The following is a 25,327-nucleotide window of genomic DNA, read 5'->3' as shown; positions in this document are numbered from 1 at the left end:
TTTGGATATGCAGTTAGTTCAACATAGTATTTTTAATTATCTACACAAATCAAAACACAGATACAGAGATCTGAATTGTACAACATATTAAGCTTAACCTCAACATCCAGTAATTTACTGGGTTTTTTTAAAGGAGTTTTTAACAAAGGTTCAGGAGGGATGAAGTGCCCAAGTGCTCCTTCACATCTGCTACCCTAACTCATAATCCTCCATAATGAGTCATATCACTTCCTAAAAATGTATCAATACCATAACATCTCTATAAACATTGCTAAAAGCATTTTGCTACTGTGTGTTGTCATTCATTATGAATTATCCATGTGCATTATGGTTTCCTCTGTGTGTTCTCACAGGGCAAATTAGTTCTTCTAACAATTTAACGTCACCTTCTTCTCAGAAACCCAAAACTTGGGGCAGATTTTAATTTTTTATCTTAAGCAGCGTTTACAGTAGCTACAGTACTATACTGAGTATCTTAAGAAATGTATCACTCTATGTACTGTATAGCAGCATGTTTTTAAACATTTTGGCTTTGACTGTTAAGAGTTCAATTATTTCATATGAAAGAGTTGATTAGGTAAAGGAGATGGGATCACCTAACCTATTGAATGACAAGCCTGGTGAAAACTGAAGAAATAAAACTGCAGAAGAAAACCAATATTCCCCACTTCTCAAGCGATCAAAACCTTCACGTCATCTTCTTGCCATGTTATTCACTAGCAATGGAGCTACAGCAAGTCATCTTTAGTGATGACTCTGTAGACTATCCTCATAGATATCAGTAAGTGTGGCTGGCACAGACATACAGGACATTATGTTAACCGTTGTGTACAACAGACAAGATTATGGGAAGGTCCACTTCTGCTGTGGATACCCTGGTCGCCGGATGTGAGCACTGTTTCAAATTTGTGGGATGATCCAGGGCAACATGTGGCCTTTGGAACTCAGGGACCAGTGAACAGGCACATGCTTGTCTAGGCTATATGAAAAGAGAGTTGCATTCTGCAACTTAGTACAAAGCATGAACTGCACATGTACAGTATAGCTTGTACTGCTTTCAATAAAGTGGTCACACTTGCTTATAGTCTGTGACTTTCATAATAAACAATGAGTTTATATAGAGTACATCATGTCTGTTCAATAAAATGGTAGTGCACCAGCTACACAAAAAGGATTTTGTCAATTTTTTTTACAATAGCCTTTTGTGTTTGAACACAGTAATAAGTGATGTTTTCCTTTGTTGTTTTAATCTAGTTATTATGTTGTACATTCTAATCTAGTTGTACAGGATAATTTTAGAATGAAATGCAGAAAACCACAAAAGCAAAAAATACAATATGCTGTCTATCTCCAGTAGCTTTTGGAACATAGTGTCATAGGATTGTATTAAAAACAATTATATTAACATTGTGTGAGTATTTTTATTTTAAAGATATAAACTGAATAGAAATAAAATATCTATATAATAAGTCAGCTATCTGATTTTAGAATGATTGTTTCCCTAAAATTTTAGAGAAGTATGTAAAACACTACAGTATGTGCCTACAGTAAGTTCCATTCCTGTCAATCCTAATTTTAACAGCCACATTTAGATTTACAGCGTTGTGTTCTACGTTATCCAGCTTCTGAAATATTTTAATGTCAGCATTTCTGAACTACATCACAGAATAACAGCCAGGTGAACAGAGATTATTGTGTATTCAAGGGTTACTAAAAAACTGTCAGACCTGTCAAAACTGTCCTTTGGAGGCATGTTGAGGATCAAGCAAGGATATCTAACAGCTGCATACAATACAAAGCATCAAAACTGCCATAAGCAAAGGTGTAGGTAAAAATTAGCTATTCCTTAAGTCCACTGGGGTTAGACCACAATAGCTTGGTCTGGCAGATGGAAGACAGATACAGTATATGTCCTTCGTGAGTTTTGTCATGCAACAATAGTGCGTTTTTAGAACAGACCCAGAGTTAGTTTGCTTAATTTCTTTCAGATTGGTTTATATGGAAATGGCCTGTCTCTGGAGTATACATTCAATACATGAAACTCTCCTGGCGTATCTAATGATGCACAGCAGAGATTGTCATTGATTGTCTTGTAGTAGTGGCTGACAGAAAATATTGTTATAATGCTGTTGACACTTAAAACACTTCAGAAAGGTTATGACACCGACATAAGACCAATTGCATATAAAACTCTGAACACAGCTGCCAACACTTACAGTAACAAAAGAAGAGCTCTAATAGAAAGAGTAAAAAGGAAATTCTAATGTAAATGTTTTCAGGGATCATTAAAATCAGCATGTACTTAATATTTGGGTCTAAATTAGACATATCCCTACCATCTGAGTTTGACTGCATTTAGAAACTATAATTCCCCATCATAAAGCCTACCATTTAAAATTCAACAGATTTAAAATAATAATGATATTCAATGGCACAATAACAATTCAGACAAGGCTATAGTGAAAATGTATTAAAAGCAACATCATTTGATTTGTTTTCTTTAAAATAAGTATGTAATTCAATAATGTATTCTATTATCACAGAGAGGGGTTTACCATGCTGCTGTATGGTAATCACCACCTCCATGTTTACAAAACCAAAAAGAGCATTTTTTTAGATGTCATCACAGTCTTGTCAAGCATCATAGAGTGGAAATACTGTACAGATGCTACAGCACATTACATTCATATTCATCACTTGAATTAATTCTATTCCAAAAATCACTGTGCAGTCACACTTTTATTCTCATAAATTAACAGAATTATACTTGTTTATAGAATAAGCTCGTTAATTGTGGGGTGAGTTCATATTTTGGAAACCACAATATATAGACAGATTTAGAAAAACAGCCCTTACCACAATACATCTTGTGGATTTCTAATGTTAGCAGAAAAAAGTCAAATGCCAGGAAACATACTCATAATGATGGCTCCAGGGACCATGTAAAATCTGTCTGTGAAGACAGGTGGTCTTTATAATGAGGTGGTTTTTCTTACAGGTTTGGCTGTAATTTTAATTGTATAAACTGTCTAAGTTAGAACCAATTAAATCTGGCTTCATCACTGGCACCTTTTGACACTGGCTGCCAAGAGGTAGGGAGAAACTACTATTTTCACTCCTTTTCTTCAGGTTGGTGTTTGGATGGTGTAGCATAATGAAAAGTCTAGCAAGGTGCATGATGAATTCAGTAATTGTTCTAATTTTCACATGATGAAAAAATGTTATTTTGGATTTCCTGTTTTACACAGGCTATAACAACCCTGAATACTGAAGAAACCTTCATTTAAAGTGTTATCAGCATAACCCCTGCTAAAAATATCAGAAATAACTGATGGTGGATATATTATTGCCCTTCAAATTCTAAATTATATTGACAATCATTTAAAAAAAAAACATACATCTCTCTCTTTCAACGTCTTTCCAAAATCATAAAGGCAGCTCTATTCATAATTTAATATAATACATTTATTAATATTTTTCAACATAATCCATGCCTTGAAGTATCATTCCTATGACTGTTTACAGAATATTAATATGTATATTCATAATAAATGACACATAACCATTACCAACTGTAGAGGACAGCAGAGAGCAGCATCTGAAGTTAGAGACAGCAAATGTGAATAGATTTACAAATCTGCTTGAGCTTCATAATAATAATAATAATAATAATAATAATAATTTTATCAACACCTTGTACATTTATGTTTTTAAGATATTCTGAGAAATATTTATCATGGTGATGCTTTTAATTTTGCTCCTTAAAGTTGTTTAATACATTTTATCCAAATAATTTTTTTTTTTTAAATGTTTCCCTTAGGCAGCTTATTCGTTTTTTGGAGCTATTGTACACTCTATACTCTGCCTTGTCTTGAACTAAAACAAGAAAGTCACCCTGCATAGCACTTACAAACAATGGTAATATTTTAATCTTGTAACTTCTGTAATGGAATATATTATCAAACAGTTTTGACTGTTTTGCTCTGTTTAGACCACAAAGTATGATATATTTTTCTCTACCACCTTACAGTATATGTTAAACATTTTTTTTCTATAGCTCCCCATTAGCATGTTAACCATGTTGTATGACACCTAAATGCTGTTATAATTGCTACCGTTCAATCAAAATTTGGGAAACAATAATTCAACATTTAAAATGGCTTATCTTAAAAATTCGATTTTTAGGGCAGCATGTGGCTGACCAGGCAAAAGCCAACGGGATTGTATACTTGAATCTTTGAGAGTTTGAACAATTCTTTATACTATAGACTTTGAAAAGGTAGAAGCAAAGTGGCACCAGTCTTGAGACCTGATCATTATTAAAGACTTTACAGACCAATTTCTATTGCTGAATGTATCAAAGGTTTATCGGTCTCCCTCATAAATCATAAAACATAATAAAACAAGATAACAAGCAATGCTTTTAGAAGAGAATTTCATAGTATTGTGAAAGCAGTACCGTTATTGCCCTTGATGAAACAACAGTGAAGGACATTGACGTATTATTATGTTTGCTTTTCATGAGATTTTTAATGTCTTCCAAAGCTGACAAAGGCGGTATCAGTGTTGACATCTTTCTGCACTAGCAGTATATTGCGAGCTATAATTAAAAGTGTTTATCGGGATCAAAATCAGCCGATGCTCTATGTGAGCTGTCTTGACAGAAATCTGTAGCGATCCAATGGGGAGACCAAAACAGAGAAGGACATAAGTTAATGCTAAATTGACATAAAATGTTCCCCACAAGTGCAACATTTTTATTATGACAATTATTAAAGTGAATATTATTGCTGTTTTAGCTCTTCAATTAGAGAACCAATAATTGCTAAATGAAAGACATTACCAGCAAAGCAACTGTCCAGATATTTTGAGAATGTCTACCTAAAACAAATTTAAAGAGTTTAAAGTGATTCCAAGAAAGACAGAAGTAAGAGGACTTTATTTTTAGTCAATCACCATTTCTACACAGTATCATGGTAGGAGATGCATGGGACACGAATTTCAGTTTAACAGCCTTTTACAAACATCTTTATAGACTAAAATCCCTACAATGATGTGTCCACACCAGCAATTCTCTCATCGCAGAAAATTACTGATTTAGTAACAGAAAAAAAAGAGTGATTTAGAAATAGTAATCTAGCATGCCATTGACAGTTTTACCCAAGCTGGGTATAACTCCAGTCTGCCCCAATGAGCTGCACGTACAGTACGATGAGGGGTTTGTAGCAAATGAGAATGCAGCCAGACTGGCCTCTGTTGAGCGGAAGAGTGAATGCAGGTAGATGACAGCACAGGGAACAAACATGAGCACTATTTTAGCCTATAGCTCAGCCCCATTTGGGATCTCAATAATATGATCAATTGATGGGGTGATGGAAAAAAATATTTTTGGCTCTTCCAAAACATTCAACTTGGGCATTGTGATGAATCATTTTTAAAAAAAGAAGAGCATTAACCTAAATTTAATTATATTAAGATCTCAAAATCAAAAAGGGTTAAACAGAAAACACTTTTTTGGGTGCACACGCACTTAAAATGGATACTTAAAGAATAAGAGCAAAGACGCTCAGGAGCAAACAATGGTAAGGACTGCTCACAGCAATAACAGACGTTCCTTCATTTAATAAGAATTTCAATATTGTGTTTGAGCTGTCTCTTCTTGACCTGTGAAGACTGATAAGATTCTTTGAAATGCTCTAATGGCAATTTTTCTACCTTGTTTAAATTCAAAAGGTTCTTTAGTACCCTCTCTCAAATTCTTCAATTCAGATTTTTCCAAGTGTGTTCAGTAAAGACAAAATCTAAAATGGTTCAACATTAGGTGGAAAACACCTCCTCCGACATGTTTTAAAATATTCAGCTGCATCATTTCCATTTTACAAAAGTGTGATTTTAATAAGAAGGGTTATGAAATCTGTTAGAAGAAAAGGCCAACCAAAGAAAGTATGTGGGATTCTCTTGCAGTGCAATTCTGTCCCTTTAAACATGAATAAAAATGTTTAATTTTATCTAAAGGTTTGTGAGATGCTATGCTATTTTTTTTCAAACAAAAAAGCTCAGTTTTAACATTGTGCATTTATTGAAGGATTAATTTTTTATGATCCATGTTGTATCTGTTTAAATTGTTTGCCATGCTACAGTAAAGACTGTTCTTTACTATGCTTCTATGCTTCTAAAAAGGCTTTTCAAATATCATGGTCAACGTATAGTACAAGGGGGAAGTAAAAGAACATTAAACCATTTCTTTTATCTCACACAAACATACTGTACTTACTTTAAACCGTGAATATTAAAACAATTTATTATATCGTGCTTGAATTTGAATTATCACAAGTCACAAAGAAAGAGATAGGTCTTTTGAAATGGTGTGATTTTTTAAGGTGGTCAAAGGATTGGGGGGGAGCAATTGAGATAGACTTTTTGAAAAAAAAACTACAGTACCTTTCATTTTAATTCATTACGAGCAATAAACGACAGAAAGAGTCTTCACACTGCAGTTGTATGGTATAAGGTGGAAAAGGGCCATTGAAAGACTTTTCAAGGTCTCCAGTTTTAAATTCAATTGAAAGGCATTTTGCTATTCAACCTGGAACAAGGTTCTTTAAGGGCAGCATTTCTATGCTGAGTCCATCCCTTGTCAAGACATACCTAGAGCAATGTTAGTAGTAGTTTAGAATTGCAAAAAATAACTTGCATAAACAGAATTTATTCGTCGAATAATGATTCATAAGCTTTCATTCAAGGAATGGCAGCCATCAATCACAAGTAGCCAATGTTGTCTATTCTTCTCTATCGTTTCGGTGGTCATCTCAATTGATCAAAATGAGTATCTGTGTATATGCAATGGCTCTTTGTGGCACATTGGGCATGCAGTGGCATTCATTAGTGCCCCGCTGCTGTTAAGAGGACAGATTGATGACCTTTCCTTTGAGGCCAGTGCTGTCTGACTGCGCTGACGCCTGCCCCACTCTGCCCTCCGAAAGCTCAGGTCAGCACTTCTCTGCAACAATTGATGAAACATTTATTTCCGTACCATTCATTTTTCAGACATTTACGGATGATAAATGACATGCAAGGGTAGCTGCATCATAATGCACACAGGTGCTCTTACTTGGTGACACTGAATAACAAGCAGACCAACCTCAGCACTTGCGTGGCCTGAAACCAATCTTGACACAGACTGTAAAATATATTAAATACATGACTAGAGTTGTTCATCAGTCTTTCTGAAACAATTTCAAGAGTGACTCTACCTTCTCAGCTATGAAGAGCTATATAAAAAAGTATGTTTAATGTAGGGTGAATAAAAAACAAAATATATAATCATTGGAAGAAGAATTTCTCTAGATCAGACTATTTTCTTGTTTTGCCCAGGCACGAGTCAATATCCCTATCCGAAAATCAATCAGTCGTCAAGACCAGTATAATAATTTGCATAGGGAACTGCAGGAAACTTTATATTCCTCTAAAATGCTCAGCTTCCAGATTGCATAATAATATATGCCCCATGGGAAAAATATTGACTTGCTTCTCCTGAAAGCCATAAAAGCAAAAAACTACTTAACTTCTTTTTTATTTAAATAACATTGAGGAAAGTAAGAGGTGTTAAAAAAACACATTTCCCTCTGTTAAAAGTGGCAGTGGCTCCATCTAGTTTCAGTAGTTCCATTAAATTGCATCACATACAGTATCTTTGCTCAGTCTCTCTTTGAAAATGACTAGCATTTCAGACTCATTTATAAATGGGTTTTAAAGATCAGAACCCAGGCTTTTAACATCATCCATCTTTCACACTGAAAGATGTGCTGAAGAAAGCAGCACAATGATAAAAAATTTGCTGGATCTCAGTCCATTCATTTCTATTGAAATTTATCACATAACGTAGCACAGAGATATCTCGAAAACAACTCAACAGCTCAGAAATCTATAGATTTAAAGATCAAAACTAGACTGATGCACTGAAAGCAATTTTTCTCAGTCTATTGATTTCTATTAGATTTTTCCAAGTAACTGTACTGGATCCTTTTTGCTCCTTTGTTTCTCAAATCTACAGTGTTTGAAACATCTATAAATAGTGTAAAACAACAGCTTTAGAGCAACATCTATTCTCTTTCATATTTATGACACACAAGTTTATACATACTGTATACTGTTTGTAAAGCTCAAAGAACTTTATACATATACAATACGATGTACATGTATATCTTTACATACAAACATCCTATCATGACAATAATGCATTCTTAAGTAAAACATTAAAATACCCTAAAAGCATTGCAAAACTTTAAATTTGCATAAAAGGTCATGAAAACTAACAAACCTGAAAATACAAAATCATTTACACACTTCCCTATAGTAATTAGTGTACCTAGTGCTTAATTGTGAAGAATTGTGTTTTAGACAGGAGAAAGCTTTGGATGTTTATTTGTTTTGTGAGTCACAGATGGATGACAGTGAACAGAGAGCCTCAATTAATATACAGACCTGGACCTATAGGTTTGTTTGTTTTTTATTTGTGATATAACAAACAAAACACAATTAAAGATCAAAAGCTCAACGAGCCTCTGCAATGATATTTTATAAGTGTAATCTGCATCATGGCTATCACAAGGTTCCAGGTCATAGCCTCAGACCACTAGATTTTCAAATTGACTGAACATCATGTGGCATGGTGAATTAAACACTGCACTTCACAGAACTACGCTTTCAGGATAGTTTTACAGATAAAAATTTGACTGACCAGAGATTCTTCCTCAGCTGCAGAGATCTGCCTTATTGAATTTTATATTTCTGTTGAGCCTTTAATCGGGCAATGATGTCAAAGTTCATTTTACTATGCTCAGCCAAAACTTATGTTCATTCGCAGAGATGTGGGCAGTCTCTCCTGAAGTGGAGTGTTGGATTAGATATGAGGTGTAGATGTACGTGTATATCAGTCTTAGCAGAGCAAGGCAGAAAGAAAAACATTTTAATCAAATTAATTAATGACTAGGCAAGGTGTCACCAAACAAATAATTAGCCAAAACGCCAAGACATACATCTTTTTCAATGCATCTGACATTTTAGAAGGTTTTTTCCTTAATATAATAATAAAATAATGTGAACCAATGAAATTGGAATGGTCAGCAGCTTTAGACGATAAAAACGTTAAAAAGATCAGAATCTTGAGGAGGCCATTAGGCACATTAAGCCCATTTGGAAGTTTGTGGCTACAGTAAATGACTTGAGGATCTCATCCAGCCATTTCTTGAAAACAAGTAATGCATACAGAAGCCAGGGTTTACAGAAAAGACTTGTATTCTCAACATTCACCTCTAAGGGATTTTATTCAAATGGTTTAAATCAGGCCCCAAACAGAAAATGTGAATTCAAATGCAAATCAAAGAATCATGGCAAGTTTTTGATATGACATACAGGAATTATATATTGTCAAAATGAAAATATTGCAAAGGTAGTGTGCGTGTGTGTGTCTGTACAGTGCTGTGATGAACTGGCATCCCATCCTGGGCATAACCTGCCTTGCAACTGATGTTTGCTGGGACAGGCTCCAGCTCCCACACGGCCCTGAACTGGACGAAGCCTTTAGAAAATGGATATGATATATTTGGGTATGACTACCCTGAACACTAACACACTTTTAGCAGACACATAAATCTGATCTTCCAGCTTCTGGTAGACTGTCGAATGTTCTGTGTGTCTTTCTTTGCAGCTGCAGTCAGATAGTGAAGGTTGGTCAGTTGCAGTTGTTTTCAAATCTTGGCACTGGCAAATGACTAGACTTCTACATTGTTTTCCTGAGTCATTCCAGTGTACTCCAATGTGAGCACTCTGAGGACTTGTATTTTTCTCCCGCTAGAAAATCAACACTTCCAGAAGTGGAAATGGTTCAAGGACCTAAACAACGTAAAGTCCATCCAACCCCCTCATCACTATTCTTTCACTTCTCCACTGGGTGAACAATCTAATTGTTTGTATAACGCTCGTCACCATAATGTTTCAACACACATTGTCTTTCATCAGGTCTGTCAACAATACTCATCTATAAGTAAACACTCATCCAGTCCCTTTGCTTCTTCCTCGCATGTTCGCTGGCCTGCAGACAATAGCGGTTCTCAGCCATCAACAAGTAACTCTTGAATTGCTTCTGAGTATAGAGATGGCAATTTACAGTTATTCAACTGATAGGTGGATTATTTCTTCCTAAAATGTCTCATGCTATAGCCACTGGACTCAGAAAATGATTCCAGAAATGGATCAGATGGATGTGGCAAACTCAGAACTAGTCAGCTGATTGCTGAAGTAGAATACCCATTCTCTGCGAAACTCCTCTCACAGACAGGCAAACTTTGGTGATGCCAGCAGCAAACAGGCAATCTTTATTAAAGCAGAACATGGTCAACTCTTTTTCTATTCTTGTGTTAAATAAGGTCTTATATTTTCAAATGTCAATCTGTACATAGTCTTTATTAAATCATTTTGGAATGTTTAACTCAAGCACTGAGATACTTACAGTAAGTATTTGAGTTCTTATGCATCAAGCCTAGTATTTTGTTATCTCACAAAACGAAACAAGTCAAAATCCCCTGACTGCTATAAAACCATTTAAAACAAAAACAAAATATTCATTATTATCAATGCACTGTCAGGATGATACTAAGGTTTTTATGAGGTAAGACTGGGTTGTGGTGGAATCAAAAGTAAAAAGAAGAGGAAGTGGGAAAGGATGGTAACAAAGGAGGCCAGACTTTGAGGACTGAGTTTATGATGATATGGAGTGGACTGAGGAAGAGATAACTTTTAGAAAGACAAGGAGATGGGAGCAGAAATGAGCATCGGTGGGAGGAAACAGAACATGTTGAGTACCATCAGCATAAAAAATGACTCATAAAGTCATGTGAAAAGATGAGAGGATCCAGAAAGTGAATGTAGAGAAAGAATAACAGGGGACCCAGGATAGAAACGTGAGGGACACCAGTGGAGAAAGGATAAACAGTAGAATAAGAACATTGCCAGTTACCTGCTAAAATCAAATAGTGCGGTACTGTAGGTAGAGAACCAAAAAGCCTTAGGTCAGTGAGTGCTCACGAGAGAATAAAATGATCGACAGTGTCAAAGGCAGAAGCAAGACCAAGAAGCATTAAGAAAGATAAGTTAGGGAGTATAAGCTGATTAAAGAGAACAAGAAACAGAGAGCTGTGTAGTTCTTGTCAAATGAGAGCTTACAAAAATTGTGGGTACAAGGCTGGATGACATAGAGTGTATACATAATAATGAAAGTGATCACACCTGTACTCTACCCATAGTGGTGCATTATGGTAGCTTTACTTTAATTATCAGCAAGGTTACTACGTAAGCCTGTGACAAAGCCTTGAAACAGAATCTTCTGCAATTCCTTGTGTATTTCCTCCAAATTTGTGCAACCTAAGGAGTGTGCATGAGCATGTGTTTGAGTACTGCAAGCATGGTCCATTGCTTATTTCAGGAAAAACTGACAATATATTTGCTACTAAGGATGCAGCTCTGCACATGCCATGAAATGAAAAATGAAGCTTGATCTCAGTATCTTATTTTACAACTCCAAAGAAACGGTAACTAAAGAAGCTTTTAGTTCCTTATGATCATCTGTAGATAAAAGTTGCCAGTTTCTGCTTTAATGTCTCACATTATTAGGTTTTAGAAAATCTGAATCTTTCATCAATTTTGTTGCACGGCTCAGTGGGGGGTCATTTAAAAAAGAATTAAAGTCAGCTTGAACATTAATAGAAGCGGATACATTGCCTCACTAGCCAGATTTTCTGGTGACAAGATCTATATACATATGTTTCTATGAATATGAACATATGTCTGTGTGATAGTGTGTGCATGTGTGTCAATAATGTGAAGACATACAAGTATTTACATGCATTTTCAATGTCTTTCTGAAACAGTGATACAGTAAACTTCACCTTATTTGTATTAATACAATATTCTAATACAATATTATAAATAATATTTTAATACAATTTTAAATTTAGGATGGGATTATGTTAATTGACATAAAGTACACTGTAATCCTAATCTCATTTATTTATTATTTGACTAAGAAGATTAAACCATATTGTGCTCTAACAACAGCAAGATTCATCATCTGTCAGCTAATCATAAAGCTCTGTGGATCTACATCATTTAAAACATTAACACAATATAATATTCTTCTTACATATTTCATGTTTTCTACTGTAGCTTTAGGTTTGTGCTTTAAGCAGTATTGGCAAATCTATGGCACCAAATAGCCTGGGAAAGAAAAATAACTCAATTTTGCTTTATTAATTAATTTAAGAATTTGGAATTCTTAAAAAATGTAAGACTATTTTACTACAATTAATTTTAATTAAAACAGATGACAAATATATAAAGATAATATATAAGATATACAGTAAATATGTAATAGGTATTCCAGGAGTACCTACAGTAAATGTTTGCTAGCACCTTGAATTCAATAAACTAATTTAAATGATAAGCATTGAATATCAGCCTTTTGTTTTATAATGGTATGAAACAGTGAAAATGATCTACAGTATTTAAACTCAAACTTTTCTAATGAACTCACAGCACAGTAAAAGTGGTTACCTTCAGTGCAACACAAAGTTGTTACAAATTAATAAAAATAAATACTAACAATAAAAATGGTTGCACATGTAAACTATATATCTTTAAGTATTTTAATATCTTCCAGGGGTACCCACTAGCATTTTAAGGAACAAATTAAACATTTACATTTTTTGCTGTGCAGTGAGGCTTAACATTGCCAAAGCCTCATAACCAAAGTAAGGCCCCAAGGGAAGCTTCACCACTGACAAATTAATACCTCTGAGAGGAGAGCTGAATGGTGGCAATAAACTCATTTGTTCCCCCAATAATGAAGAATGACTTTTTTCTTTACCACATCTGTGACTGTTGCCATGGTGACCTGGCCTTACCTCATTGCTTCTCGAAGTGCTCCACGCTCACTCAGAGTCGTGTGTTTGATGTCATCAAAATTGTTCTCCAGCTTCTCGCAGCTCTGCCATAAAACAAAAGGTACAGTCGTTTGTCTCTGAAGCATTTCACTGATCAGGGAAATTATTCAGCCGTACTTTTTTAGGAGGCAGCAGCAACAGCAGCAAACATAACGGACCTTATCTTCATGCAGATTACACACTGGGCTTTATAGTGCACATGATTAATCAAAATTGACATCATGAACATATCGGGAAACAAAAGTCTCTTCTATGTTCGCCATGCTGTTGTCATGGCAATCCTGTTATCAATTTCTCAACCTCACGAATAAGTGTCCAGCAGCACAGAAAGCTGCCGTTATTGACATACTGACAATTAACACAGGCAGCACCCTTGCCCTTCTCTCCGGAGATAAATAACATCCTCCCATGTCTGAGATCTCTAGCTGCAGTACATCAACCCAACAAAGACAGGTTTAATACCCAGCAGCTCTGTAGGTACTGTGATATGTTTTTGTTTGCTTGCTTGTTTTATTATTTCTGTTTTTTAAGAAAAACATAAAAAAGAGCTTTTGCATTTTTATTTATTTTCTAATTAGTAAATATATTTAGGTACAGTACATATCTAAAAGTATATGAATGTGTATGATCCCATGACAAAAACTTTGGAAACCTTCATTTGTGAAACTCAATATATAGCACGCTAATAGTTTACTATTTTTACATTAGTATACATGCAAGAGCATGATATGATACCATGAACAAATAATTAAGAATCTACCCATAGACAATCGACCTAAAATGTTTTTAAACTTAAAGTTCTTAGAACTTTTAAAACCAAACTGCTTGACCTACAGTATATTTAAGTACTCCACAAAAGATCAAAATGTGTCTTAAAAGGTTTGAAATTAACAAGTTCTAAGTGTTTTATGCTGAGTATGGTCCTTATCCCATTTTAATACAGTACATACACAATTCTATTTAAGATTTAAATTGCCTATCTTTGTTCATATACAGTAAAAGCATTTTGGCTTTGCAGCAATTACACCACACATTATGTAAAGGGGGAGGTACAGTATATACTTTAGTAACCCTTGGCAAGTATCTTTGAGGCAAATCTATTAAAAGTACAGCAGTAGTACACCATAAAATATCTAACAGCTTCATACATAAAATATGTGAAACTAATAGAATAATACTGGGAGGCAAGTGGTGTTATCCATATAGACACTGTTTATCTCCCTAAAGCGCTTTCTCTGGTACTGATTAGAATCCTGGCCATGTAGTTTTAATATTCACAAAAGCTAATTCACTTGTATACAATGTTAGAAAAAGCAAAGAAGGTCATATTTTATTTTTAATAGTAGGGAAAACACAAATTTTTATTGACACCTAATTTACATGATTACATTCGGAGTGCAAGTCAGTGAATTTTAAATTGAATTCTCTCAATGTTCTTCACAGAAGTCTTTATTTAATTGGGAAGTGTGAACAAACGTTCAGTTTTATACTGTTGTACAAAACAAATGGTATGGAAATTGATAATTATTTTGCTGTTTGAGCTTATGGAATACTGAGAGATGCCTTGCTTCTGAGAACAGCCAATGTATGACTCCTCAGTACTCCTTCTCACTAAAAGCTGAATGCATTTTCACCTACCCTCCAATTCACAAATTTGAAATCTCACACACGTAAGACTCAAAACATCACAGTCTAATTATAAGAAACATTGACAAAAATGTTGTTGAACGTACAGTCTTCTTTAAACACTTCTAAAGGGGAATGGGGGGCAGTGTTTTAAAATTAAAGTTGTGATGCTAATTATAATTACAATTAAAATGTCAATTGGCAGAGCTTTGAAGACTATTCAGGACCTTCTCGAATAATGCCATTAACCTGAAAGGTTATAGCTCTGCGTTTTCTTACATTACTATTCATAATAGGTGTCTGATGATCTAGGAGGACACATAAGAAATCCATAACTATTTAATTATTTTCAAGTTTTAAAAGGTTCAGGCTCTAATTTAATCACCACTGACTACTGAATATTTCACTGTTTTTAGGAAATCTGCAAAGACAGGAAAGCATACTTAAACAGTACAGTATATACCGCACTTTAGTTAAAACACTAAATTTACTATCCTGTTTCATCATTACAATCTGTGCAAAATCACTAAGTAATTAAAGTAAGATGAATTTTTTTTTTGACTTTGATAATTCATTATGCATTGTTTTCAGGGTTACGTTAGTTACCAAATAAACTCACCATAACGAAGGGCATGCTCAACATTTAAAGTTGTGATTCACAAAGACTATATTTTTCCACTGTGATAAGATTTGAAGTTTTGAATGATTACTTTGTAGGACTGGTCATCTCAGATACTGCACCATAGATATTGAGTTTAAGACCTGCTTGTGGGATTAAAGCATCGCAAAATGCCCTTTAAATTAACAACTCCTGGGAGATTTATGCATTTAATTCAAAAGAAGTTGGTTTAATAAGAGTAATTTAGCACTGTGAAATGGAACGCTTTCTTTTATATCTGCGATAAAAAGCTATAAAAGGATTTCAGCACTGCAGAACACAAAGTTCAACAACAGTACATGTCAAAACATCTACAGTTTAGTGCTGGACACACTTAAGTGACTTATGATAATCTGTTTAATGAGACACCATGAAGAAAAGAAAGAGCTAGTTGTAAGGAGTCACTGATGACATTATACTGCTCAACAGTAAATACAGTTAGCTGGGTAGGCATTAAGCCACATTGTACAAGCTACTGTATATACTCTAAAGAAGCATGAAAATGTGCTTGGAGGAAAGATTTCTTTATTAAGATTCAATCTAATTAATTTAAGCTCAATTCCCTACCTCTTACAAGGGGGAAGGGAACATGCAAGCAGTGTAAGAGCCTGTGGTTTAAACTGATGCCACTATCACAATAGGAATCCATTTAACAGTGGAATACGCTGGGTGCTCATTGTTCACACTGACCAACGTGTCTGATATATGTCTTTCATCAAGTCCCATTAATTCCAATCACCCCATTCCCCATTTACAAAATCTTTTTAACAGTTCCTTGACCTCTGACCAGGTGAAATGAATAAATTGGTGGTATGACCAGTGGTATGATTATACTATACAGGACTAACGGACAACTCCTTTGGAGTGATACTAGTATATTCAACTATAAGATATAAGAATCTTGTGCATATTTGCAATTAATATAATTACAATTTTAACAATTACAACTGTAATTGCAATTTTTCAATTTATGATTGTAATTGTCTGTTTACTAATAACGTCACAGTCTTTTTTCAAAAACAAAACACCAGGAAATATACATCAAATGAAATTTGTTTTAATACAATCATACAGGAACGTATAATATTGATTTTATGTGTACCATGATATTACAATATTAACTGATTTTTAAAAAGCTTCAACAGCTCTCTTCAACGTCCTATTTTTTCCTCATTCAGAACTATTTTTCTCCTTTATTTTGAGGGCATTAAAAAAGGAAGGGGTGTATTTTACCTGATACACCATGTGCCATTTTATTTAAGATCTTTTTATAAAATAATTTAAATATAGTCATTACTTTGAAAGAATGCAAAATCTTTAATGAACAATCTGTCTCAAAACTGAGGCAGTACCACAGATATGATTTATTTACTTTGATCTTCAGATGATGTAGTGGAATATTTGCTCTCCATTTTTCACATATTATTCCTCAACAATGACACATAAACCCAGCAAAACTATTAATGCATCATCTTCCATTATGGTCCACTCCCACGACACAAAAAAATTTACATACTAAAATTTAAAAAAACATACAACATCTTCGCTTGAAGTATTATTGTACATGCTGGCAGACACAGTAATAAAGTGTCATCATTGCTTTTAGAACGCAAACTGAATATTAGGTTCTTCATGAAATTTTGACAGTTTTGTTTGCCTGGGAATGTTGTTCTCTTTGTGGCCCTTCCTATTCAGTATTAAAAAAATACACTTAATCCGACAGTTTTCCTTTGGAAGTTTAACTTTTTTTTATCCTTTCAGTATTTGACTTTTTCTGTAATTATTTTCAATCTGGAATTCGATTTTAATCCTTTACAGAAGGATTATATTTCTGTAAAATATTTCAGACATACTATATTTGGCAAGTTGTGATTCAATTATTTAATATGTTAATAACATTTAAGGAATATTTTTATAATAACAACAGATTTACTTTATCCAGTATCAAGGGAGGCTATTATTATTAATTACACATTTATGGCTGCTTTTGGGAATTGTCACCACAATTTAAATAGCTTACTAAAGCAGTGTCGTGATTTTTTAATTAAAGAATTCATTAAATTTTTAATATCTAAAGATGACGTAAGAAATAAAAGGCAGTTAAGAAATAGTTGAGCAATTTTCTAAAAGGTTTATTAATAAGGAGATTTTCAATGTAATTACATCAGATTCATTATTATCTCCCCACACACATTCCTTTACATTGAAATTAAAACCCAAAAAGAGAGAACAGAGATGATTATTAAGAGGAAAAGGATAATTTAAATTATGTAATTTATTCCTACAATATGATGTGGAGTCTGGTGACTACAGTGCAATTCTTTTTCCAGATTTAAGGTTTTATAAGACTCTCCACTGAGTTTCAGATCATTTTAATGCCCTGTGAAGCTAAGCACTTGGGTTATTTGGAAAATTGCAGAAATCATTGCCAAGAGTATAACCGTAAACTCTTTGATTGCTCATTGTGCATTTCTTTTTGTCACAATAACTTCTGCTCCAGCAGCTGGTACATTACCTACGCCCTTTAATACTTGGGATCTGAAAGCAATCTGGAAAACTAATTAAATCGGATTACATGCTACAGACAGATTATTAAAATTAGACCTACAATAGATTGCACAATATTTATTTGCTCACCTGCAACTTAACTTTATTAAGATGTACTGTTTTTCTCACATTTCCTAATATAAACTCAATGTTTTTACGCCCTATTTAGGTAATAAAACTATGATGTTGTCTGTAGAACAGAAATGTTATGATCTTAAACAGGTAAGCGTCTTTATTATTTAAATCAACAGGACCTTTTCTAACAATTGTAGTGGTTCTTTGGGTATCTGCCCTTGCCGCTCCTGCCCTGCCAGTTCGTCCCTCACTACCTGGGCGCGAACCCGGGTCTCCAGCGTCACACAACAGGGAACTTTTTTCTGAAAATGTGTCTATGGCACTACCGATTTTCTCCCCACTGCCATGAATCAACGTGAGGCTGCCGTTCTTCCATATCATTCAAGTGCCCTCATATGGAATTAATGAACATTCGCCTTCTTATGAACAAAATTCATGACCCCTGTAGCATCTTAGTTATACTGTACCATGGAAAAATCATGCAGGTGATGCTAAGCCTAACAAAACCTGCAATAAAGACCACTGATATGGTCATTATGTCTTTAAGCAGAGAATAAATCCATTACACATGATCAATAAACTGCTGAGTTGCAGCATGAATGCTGAAAAGAGAGGGCTGTTCTTTGGGTTAACGAAATCAGGTAAATAGATAGACACATTTTATTGCAATTTGTCTAGGCTTCAGGTGCTTCACAAACGGAATGACAATTTCATACCAAAATCCTAACTGTCACTCTAAACACATTATTCATTCATATTCTAAACCATTTTATCCAATACAGGGTCACAGGGGGACCAGGAGCCTAACACACTAAGCAAGGGGCGCTAGGCAGGATATGCGCTGGACGGGACGTCAGTCCATCACAGGGTACACACAGACACAAACATGGACACGCTCACAACATGGGCAAATTTCGCAGAAGCCAACTAACCTACCAGGATGTCTTTGTACCGTGCGAGGAAAACAAAACACCCTGAGGAAACCCACGCATACATGGGGAAAAGATAAAAACTCCATGCAGGAAGCACCCCAGGAATTGAACACAGGGCCCCAACGCTTTAAAGTATGCCACACATAAACAGACAATGAGTTTTAAAAAAGGAAAGCCCCCTTGTTCCTAAAATTGTAGGTACTGTACATTTGGTTTAATGCTCCAGTGTGAATAATGAGAGTGGAACTAGTATGTCTTGTAAATCCAGCTTCCTTCAGACGGAACAATGCAAATCCTCAAAATCAATAGCAACTAAATTGGTTAAATTATAAAACAGGCATTTAGTTAAATAAAGTGTATTCAAGAACGACATTTTTTCACTATCATCTTGTATAACTGCATTAAAGAAAACCCAGGACCTAGATCCAGCTGTTAAAGAAAAAATGTCCCTTTTTATGATCATTTGTATTAGGGGGGCTGCTGGCCCACAGTGGCTGTCACTCATCTTGGGCTGCTTTTCAGGGCTGCATGAAGCAGGTCTCCTCCTTTATCTGATGTATGCAGCGATCCTTTAGGATTGAAGGCGCTATACTAGTCCAAGCAATCATTATCCTGAAAATTAAAGCCTACACATGAAAAAACTCACACAGTCATGTATGATCATGAATACATGTAAAACAAGCATCCAGCAACTACATATACTTGGATTAAGGAAAAACAATAATGATGAAAAGGACTCACTGAACAATTTTTATCAGCATTTCTCTTCCAATGTTTCTTCTCCCTTTTAGTTGTTGCTGTAGAACACAGTGATGCATGAGTCTTCACACGTGGATTTAAAGTCAGGATATTCTAGGAAAAAAAAGTTTTGACACTCAGATGATCGAAACATCAGAAGACACATCATTTTTGAGAAGACTGAATTTGAACAGATAACGTTTCATGTATTATTTCATGTAAGTATTATGTTCTACAAAGACATACAAGTCTAAACATGAATACTAATTATGATTACATTATCTTCTCTGCATTTCAAAAGCAGTTATTTAATGTTTGTTTAAATGTTAAGCTGTTGTAGAATGCAGCTTTGAAAGTTATGTTCATGTTCTTACAGTATAAAAAGACACTAACAACTCTTTCCACCAATTACATATATATATATATTACGTATACTATAAACTATAAACAAGTACTTTCACAACTACACTAAAAACAAAAAAGAAAACAGAGCAAAACCTATACAAATAGACCCAGAACATCTGAGGTGAGTCCCAGAAAATTAAAAGAGTCATTTAAAGGTTTTAAGTAAAAACCATTGTCAACGCAGAAAAGTGTGAAAAACACAGAAATCTGATTCAATGACACTGTGTCCGATCAAAAATAATGCTGTTACAGTATGTAACTTACTATATGCATAAATCTTGCAATTTAGTGAATAGGTATTTTAACAAATTTAGTCACGTAACAAAAATGTTACACAATAACCCACAGCTCCACATATATTAATAAGTTGTGGTTTCTTTGTATCCTTTCACTACATTGATTAATCCATTAATCATTTTCTGGGGGTAAAACAATAAACCAGTAGTAAAAGACCTGTCATTGCCTCAGGCTTACTAATTGTTTTCTGTCAATACACTAACAAATATTAACATAACAACCTTCAAAAAATTGTTGCATGCACCTTACTGTATATTTTGCCTTACACAAAATGTAATGTGTAGCTTGAACAATAACTTGAAGCAAAACAGCTGTACTGTACAGTATGTACCGTATAATTTTTTATTTATAATACCAAAAGCCAACCTGTACTGTCAGGTATTACTGTTGTAAAACACTATTTTTCATTATATGTCTTACCTATTTTCTTTCCCTGTAAGAATAAAAGACTAGATTATCAACTAGATTTATTAATTCAAATTTAAAACTAGTGTAAGCAAATCATATCGCACACTCATAGGGCTACTGTATGCAAACCATCTTGTCAGAGTTACACCTTTTTTTTCTTAGGGGATGGCATTTAATTGTTATAGGAAAATGCAATCCTGTATATACGCTCGCAAACTGATTCATTATACAGATCTGTATCTTTACATAAAACATTAAACTGACAGAAATCATACTGTGGAAAAAGAATTGGGTATCACTTTCAGAGTGATGCCCATTTTTCATTTCATTAAGAAATATATTTAGGTGATTTAAGTAACTGATACATAGAATCAACAGTGATTATGCGTATTCTCCATCTTACATTTTAAAAGTGTGCTGTAGTACACAGATATTCTATGAAAAGTATGACAGTATTTCACCACACTACAAGAATTGTAGAGGGTGAAGATTCAATGTGAAACATATGGCAAGTGACAGCATTACTAGCTTTAGTTTACGATGTTTACCATATAATATGGTTTTTGATATTATGTGAATTATTCCATCAAATTGTGGCAAATAATTTTCATACACACCTGTGGATCCAGGCTCTTGCATCCCCCATGTTTTCAAATAAGCTAAATGTTTATTTAAATTTACAATATGATAGGACATTGACATGACTGATCAGAAACCTTGAGTATGACACCTCATTTTTCAACAACACTCAATGGAAGAAGCTATGGTACTGTACCATCGATCCTTGAAATCATTCAGGGAGATAAGGAGCTTAAGCCAATGAATAAATTATGTTTAAACTGTATTTGAATTAGAATTCTTGCTAAGAAGACGTAAATCCACACTACATGGTCAGATGTACCTGCTGTGATTTCCCTAATGGAATATGAATACATTTTTCGCTCCAGTCTGTGAAAGTGGGGGATTTTTTGTCTTCAGCAAGACAAAATCTAGGATAGTTAAAGCAAACATTGCAATTTGCAACCATCCATTATAATTAATGCTGCTACTTTTAATATAGATGCCCCCTTACCAACCAGCTTGTATCCCCATGCTCCTGTCTTACATGATTATTGTCAGCTGTACAGGCTACATTATGTTTCAACTGCACAACATATTGGGATCACAAAAGAGAAAAAAAACTAAATTAATTCCAGACTAGGCCAAGAGAATATGCTTCATTGGAAAAATCGGTTCTGTGTTTCACAGGATTAATCTTTAAATCTTTTTATTTTGAGCTTGAATACTTCAAAATAACACAATCATTTTTTGCAAATTCTAAAACATTCAGGATATTCTAACAAAATCCGAAAAATACAGTTCTATTTATCACATGCTTAACAATAACAATAAAACTGTCCTTCTGAACTATGACATTTACTGAAGTTATAAGGGTGGTGTTGTTTGAAACAGGCTGTGTTACATGTACATTTTCAGCTCTCTCCACCAGGGCTAGGAAGGACTAGTTCTAGATTTTGACTATATTCATTATGCACAAGAATACATATTCCAAAGCATGATGATTTTATCTATCTATAAGAAAAAGGTCAAAGCATCTATAAAATTTGTGGCTGCTACTGTATCTTTAGACAGATTCACAACTACTGCACATTTTTAATTATTTTTTTTTATTTAAAAAATGAGGGACAGAATTATTATTATTCTAAAACACGGAATATATCAAATCTTCCTTTAGACGGATCTCTTTCAGATCTCAAATCTGCTTGTCGTCACAGTTTATCTTCAAATAATAATTAAAAAAATGCTTTATCTAAAGGTTACCTTGAGTAAAGGCCAAACTGAATCAGCCCTTAGGGTCCCTTATTAGAGCAAATTTTACTGTACTATAGGATAGATGGAAGTGGCTAAAATAAGCTCAAAAAGGATGAAAGTTAGTCTTTTCTTATGATTTAAAGCTGATCACAAGAGCTTCTACGCACACGAAACAACCTCTTGACCATCTGAAGACGACCCTTTAATAAAACTTCCTGAGTCATATCTTGAAGGCAAGTTTTCCCGCCCCCTCGAAGATTAACTCCCCATTCCTGTCAGCAGCTGCCAGGAAGGAAAAGAATGTTAGATTTCTAACATGGGAGACTGATTCATTCTTGCTACCATTATTAAATCCTGGCCTTTTGTACTATTCAAAATCATGTTATACTGTATACAATATCAATTTGGTGACTGAAAACGTGTTTAAACAGTTACACAATGCATCATCGTTTCAACAGAGGATGTATGACTACTCTATCCCATGCAACAATTGTGTAAGCACTTAAAATTGTATTAACAATAGTGGTAACAACTGTGTTAATTGTGTCCCTAAGTCTCTTTTTCTATGTTCTGCTAGAAATAAATTATTTGGTGCTACAATCAATAGTTTAACCTTTCCAGATAGTGTCTGAACTTTGTAGATAACTATGCAGAAGACACATTAAATGGTAAGGCGAAAATGAACTTTCACTCCAATGAGTATATTGTATTTTTCGTTAAACAATGTATGAGGACATTTTCAGTGGACAATAAAGGAAAACATTAAAAATGTTCGATTTCCACAGTACGTTACTGGCATTTAATGTTGATCATCTTAAATATGCTGGAACAGATATACTGTCACCTGTTACAGATCAAGTTGTGATACAGATCAAATCAAGATTTACTTTTCTAGGATATTTTTGAGAAACCTGATAATTTCTGAATTGGAAATAAATCCCCTTCTTAGAAAAAAAATGGAATGCAAAGAAATTAAAAGTAGAAACAGATTTTGTCTTCTGTTAAGATGAAACAAACTATGATTCATAATTAAGACTACTCCATTTTCTTTAGTTTACAAGCTTTGCAGCTGTTATTTTTTGCATTTGGAATGTATGGTTTCTTCCTAAACATAAACTCTACAGTATAAACTGTATCTACTACACAAGCAAACATATATCTTTATCATTTTTGTCAAATTCTTTATTAGCCTAATGTAATTTTGATGTTCTGGATGACGACAAGTATTTGTTTAAATACAAGCCGGCCTATACATAATACCCACTGAGACTTTGCTACAATGTGAAACAAAAATCAAAGGAAATCGGAATGATTTTATTTACAACATAAGCAGCACAAACACAAGTGAAGACCAGATTACATTGATAATAAAAATAACAGGGTTAGGTTATATACTGTTTCCAGCAGTTGCAGGCTATAGTTTCAGATATGAAATGAGATGCTATACATAACACTTAAAGCAAGACCAGACATCATCCTATTAGTTCTTTAATTTCACACCTAATAAAGTGTAGTTAAAGCACAGCATGAAATAAGCACTAAAAAATGTTATTCCTTTTTATTATGTGTTAAAGACTGTATTTATACATTTCTACTTAATGTGGTTTAGACAAACCAATGAAGTTATGTCAAGGCCTCAAGGTAAACTTCATGGACGTAATGGCAAGGTCATTTAGTAAAGCAGATTTTGCTCTGCTAGGATCCTCTGAAATAAAGAGACTTTGACTATAAAAAATAAGAAACTACTTTAAATGAAGCACTATTTTTTAAGTCCCGCCATAGTTTGAAGTTGTTGCAATGATAAACTCATCCTCATAACAGTAACAAATAAACCACAAAAAATTGATAGTACTTTACATTTGAAGAAGGAAATAAAAATAGCTGATGCTGAACTTACTATATAACAATACAAAAACAGTACCACAATTACATAAACAGAAAAGAAAAAGAGAAAAAGAAATTGCTATAATAAAAACTGTGAAAACTGTTTGAAAACAGTAACTAAATCTAACCTCAATTTATGGAATAGATGGTTTCCAACTAGGTATGCTTAACATGTAACCCAATAATTTCAGTTTTGTATCAAATCTGCTCAGAATTTGAAACATAACTGTCATTTAATGCATTATCTAGGAAAGCTCACTTAGAGGCCCACATTAAATTGTCACAGGAAATCAAAGAAAGGAAAGAAATATCACTTTTTCCACAAACAGAGAAAAATTCAGTTAGGGTGTTATTTTACTGACCTGGGTTGAAATTTACTGTTTTCATTGTTCAATCTGCATAGAATGGACAGGAAGATATCTAACTTATAATATCAGCTCAGAACTGGGCAGGGAATATATCAGTATCTAATCTTCTATAGCATCAGAAATTTAATGAGTAATTATAAAGAATGAAATAATTAAAAATAAAACATTTATAACTTACACAAAAATTGCTGCTTTCACACAATGTTTTGTACTGTACTGTACAAATAACTTATAGAGTTGCTCCTTAATCTTTAAATGCCAAATACAATTAATAGTCAGTTCACAGAGGAAGAAAGGAACAAGAATGTGAATTACTGACATGCTATTGCTAATTTCACGCTCTCCATGGTGTAAAATGTCCACATTCATTTTGTTGTACAGAAACAGCCTGACTAACAGGGCGGAACAGGAAGTAAAACTTAAATTGAAATTAACCTTTTTTGCCCTTTGCAGTACAAGATCAATGCAAAATATGGTGGTTGCAAGATTATGCAGTTACTTAATAAGAGGCATATGGCATAAAATAATGATGTGGTTCTTCTCAGTTTTCATTGAGCTAATGTCATAACGTATGACAGG

General features: G+C 34.1%; 1 protein-coding gene across 2 annotated transcripts in view; it reads right to left on the bottom strand.

Moving 5' to 3' along the window:
• Nucleotides 1–25,327, bottom strand: part of LOC148823476 (dihydropyrimidine dehydrogenase [NADP(+)]-like) — a 196,243-nt gene that overhangs the window by 150,245 nt on the left and 20,671 nt on the right. For both annotated transcript variants that reach the window (XM_088927918.1, XM_088927919.1), the window contains exons 2-3: nt 19,578–19,688; nt 12,960–13,042 (exon numbers count right to left, since the gene is read on the bottom strand). In XM_088927918.1, coding sequence (XP_088784044.1) covers nt 12,960–13,042; nt 19,578–19,688 — 194 coding nt within the window. The remainder of the gene's footprint in view (nt 1–12,959; nt 13,043–19,577; nt 19,689–25,327) is intronic.

The sequence above is a fragment of the Atractosteus spatula genome, chromosome 11, assembly GCF_055471065.1.
Source record: "Atractosteus spatula isolate fAtrSpa1 chromosome 11, fAtrSpa1.hap1, whole genome shotgun sequence".
Taxonomy (NCBI): Eukaryota; Metazoa; Chordata; class Actinopteri; order Semionotiformes; family Lepisosteidae; genus Atractosteus; species Atractosteus spatula.
This window is presented reverse-complemented; position numbering and strand designations above follow the sequence as displayed.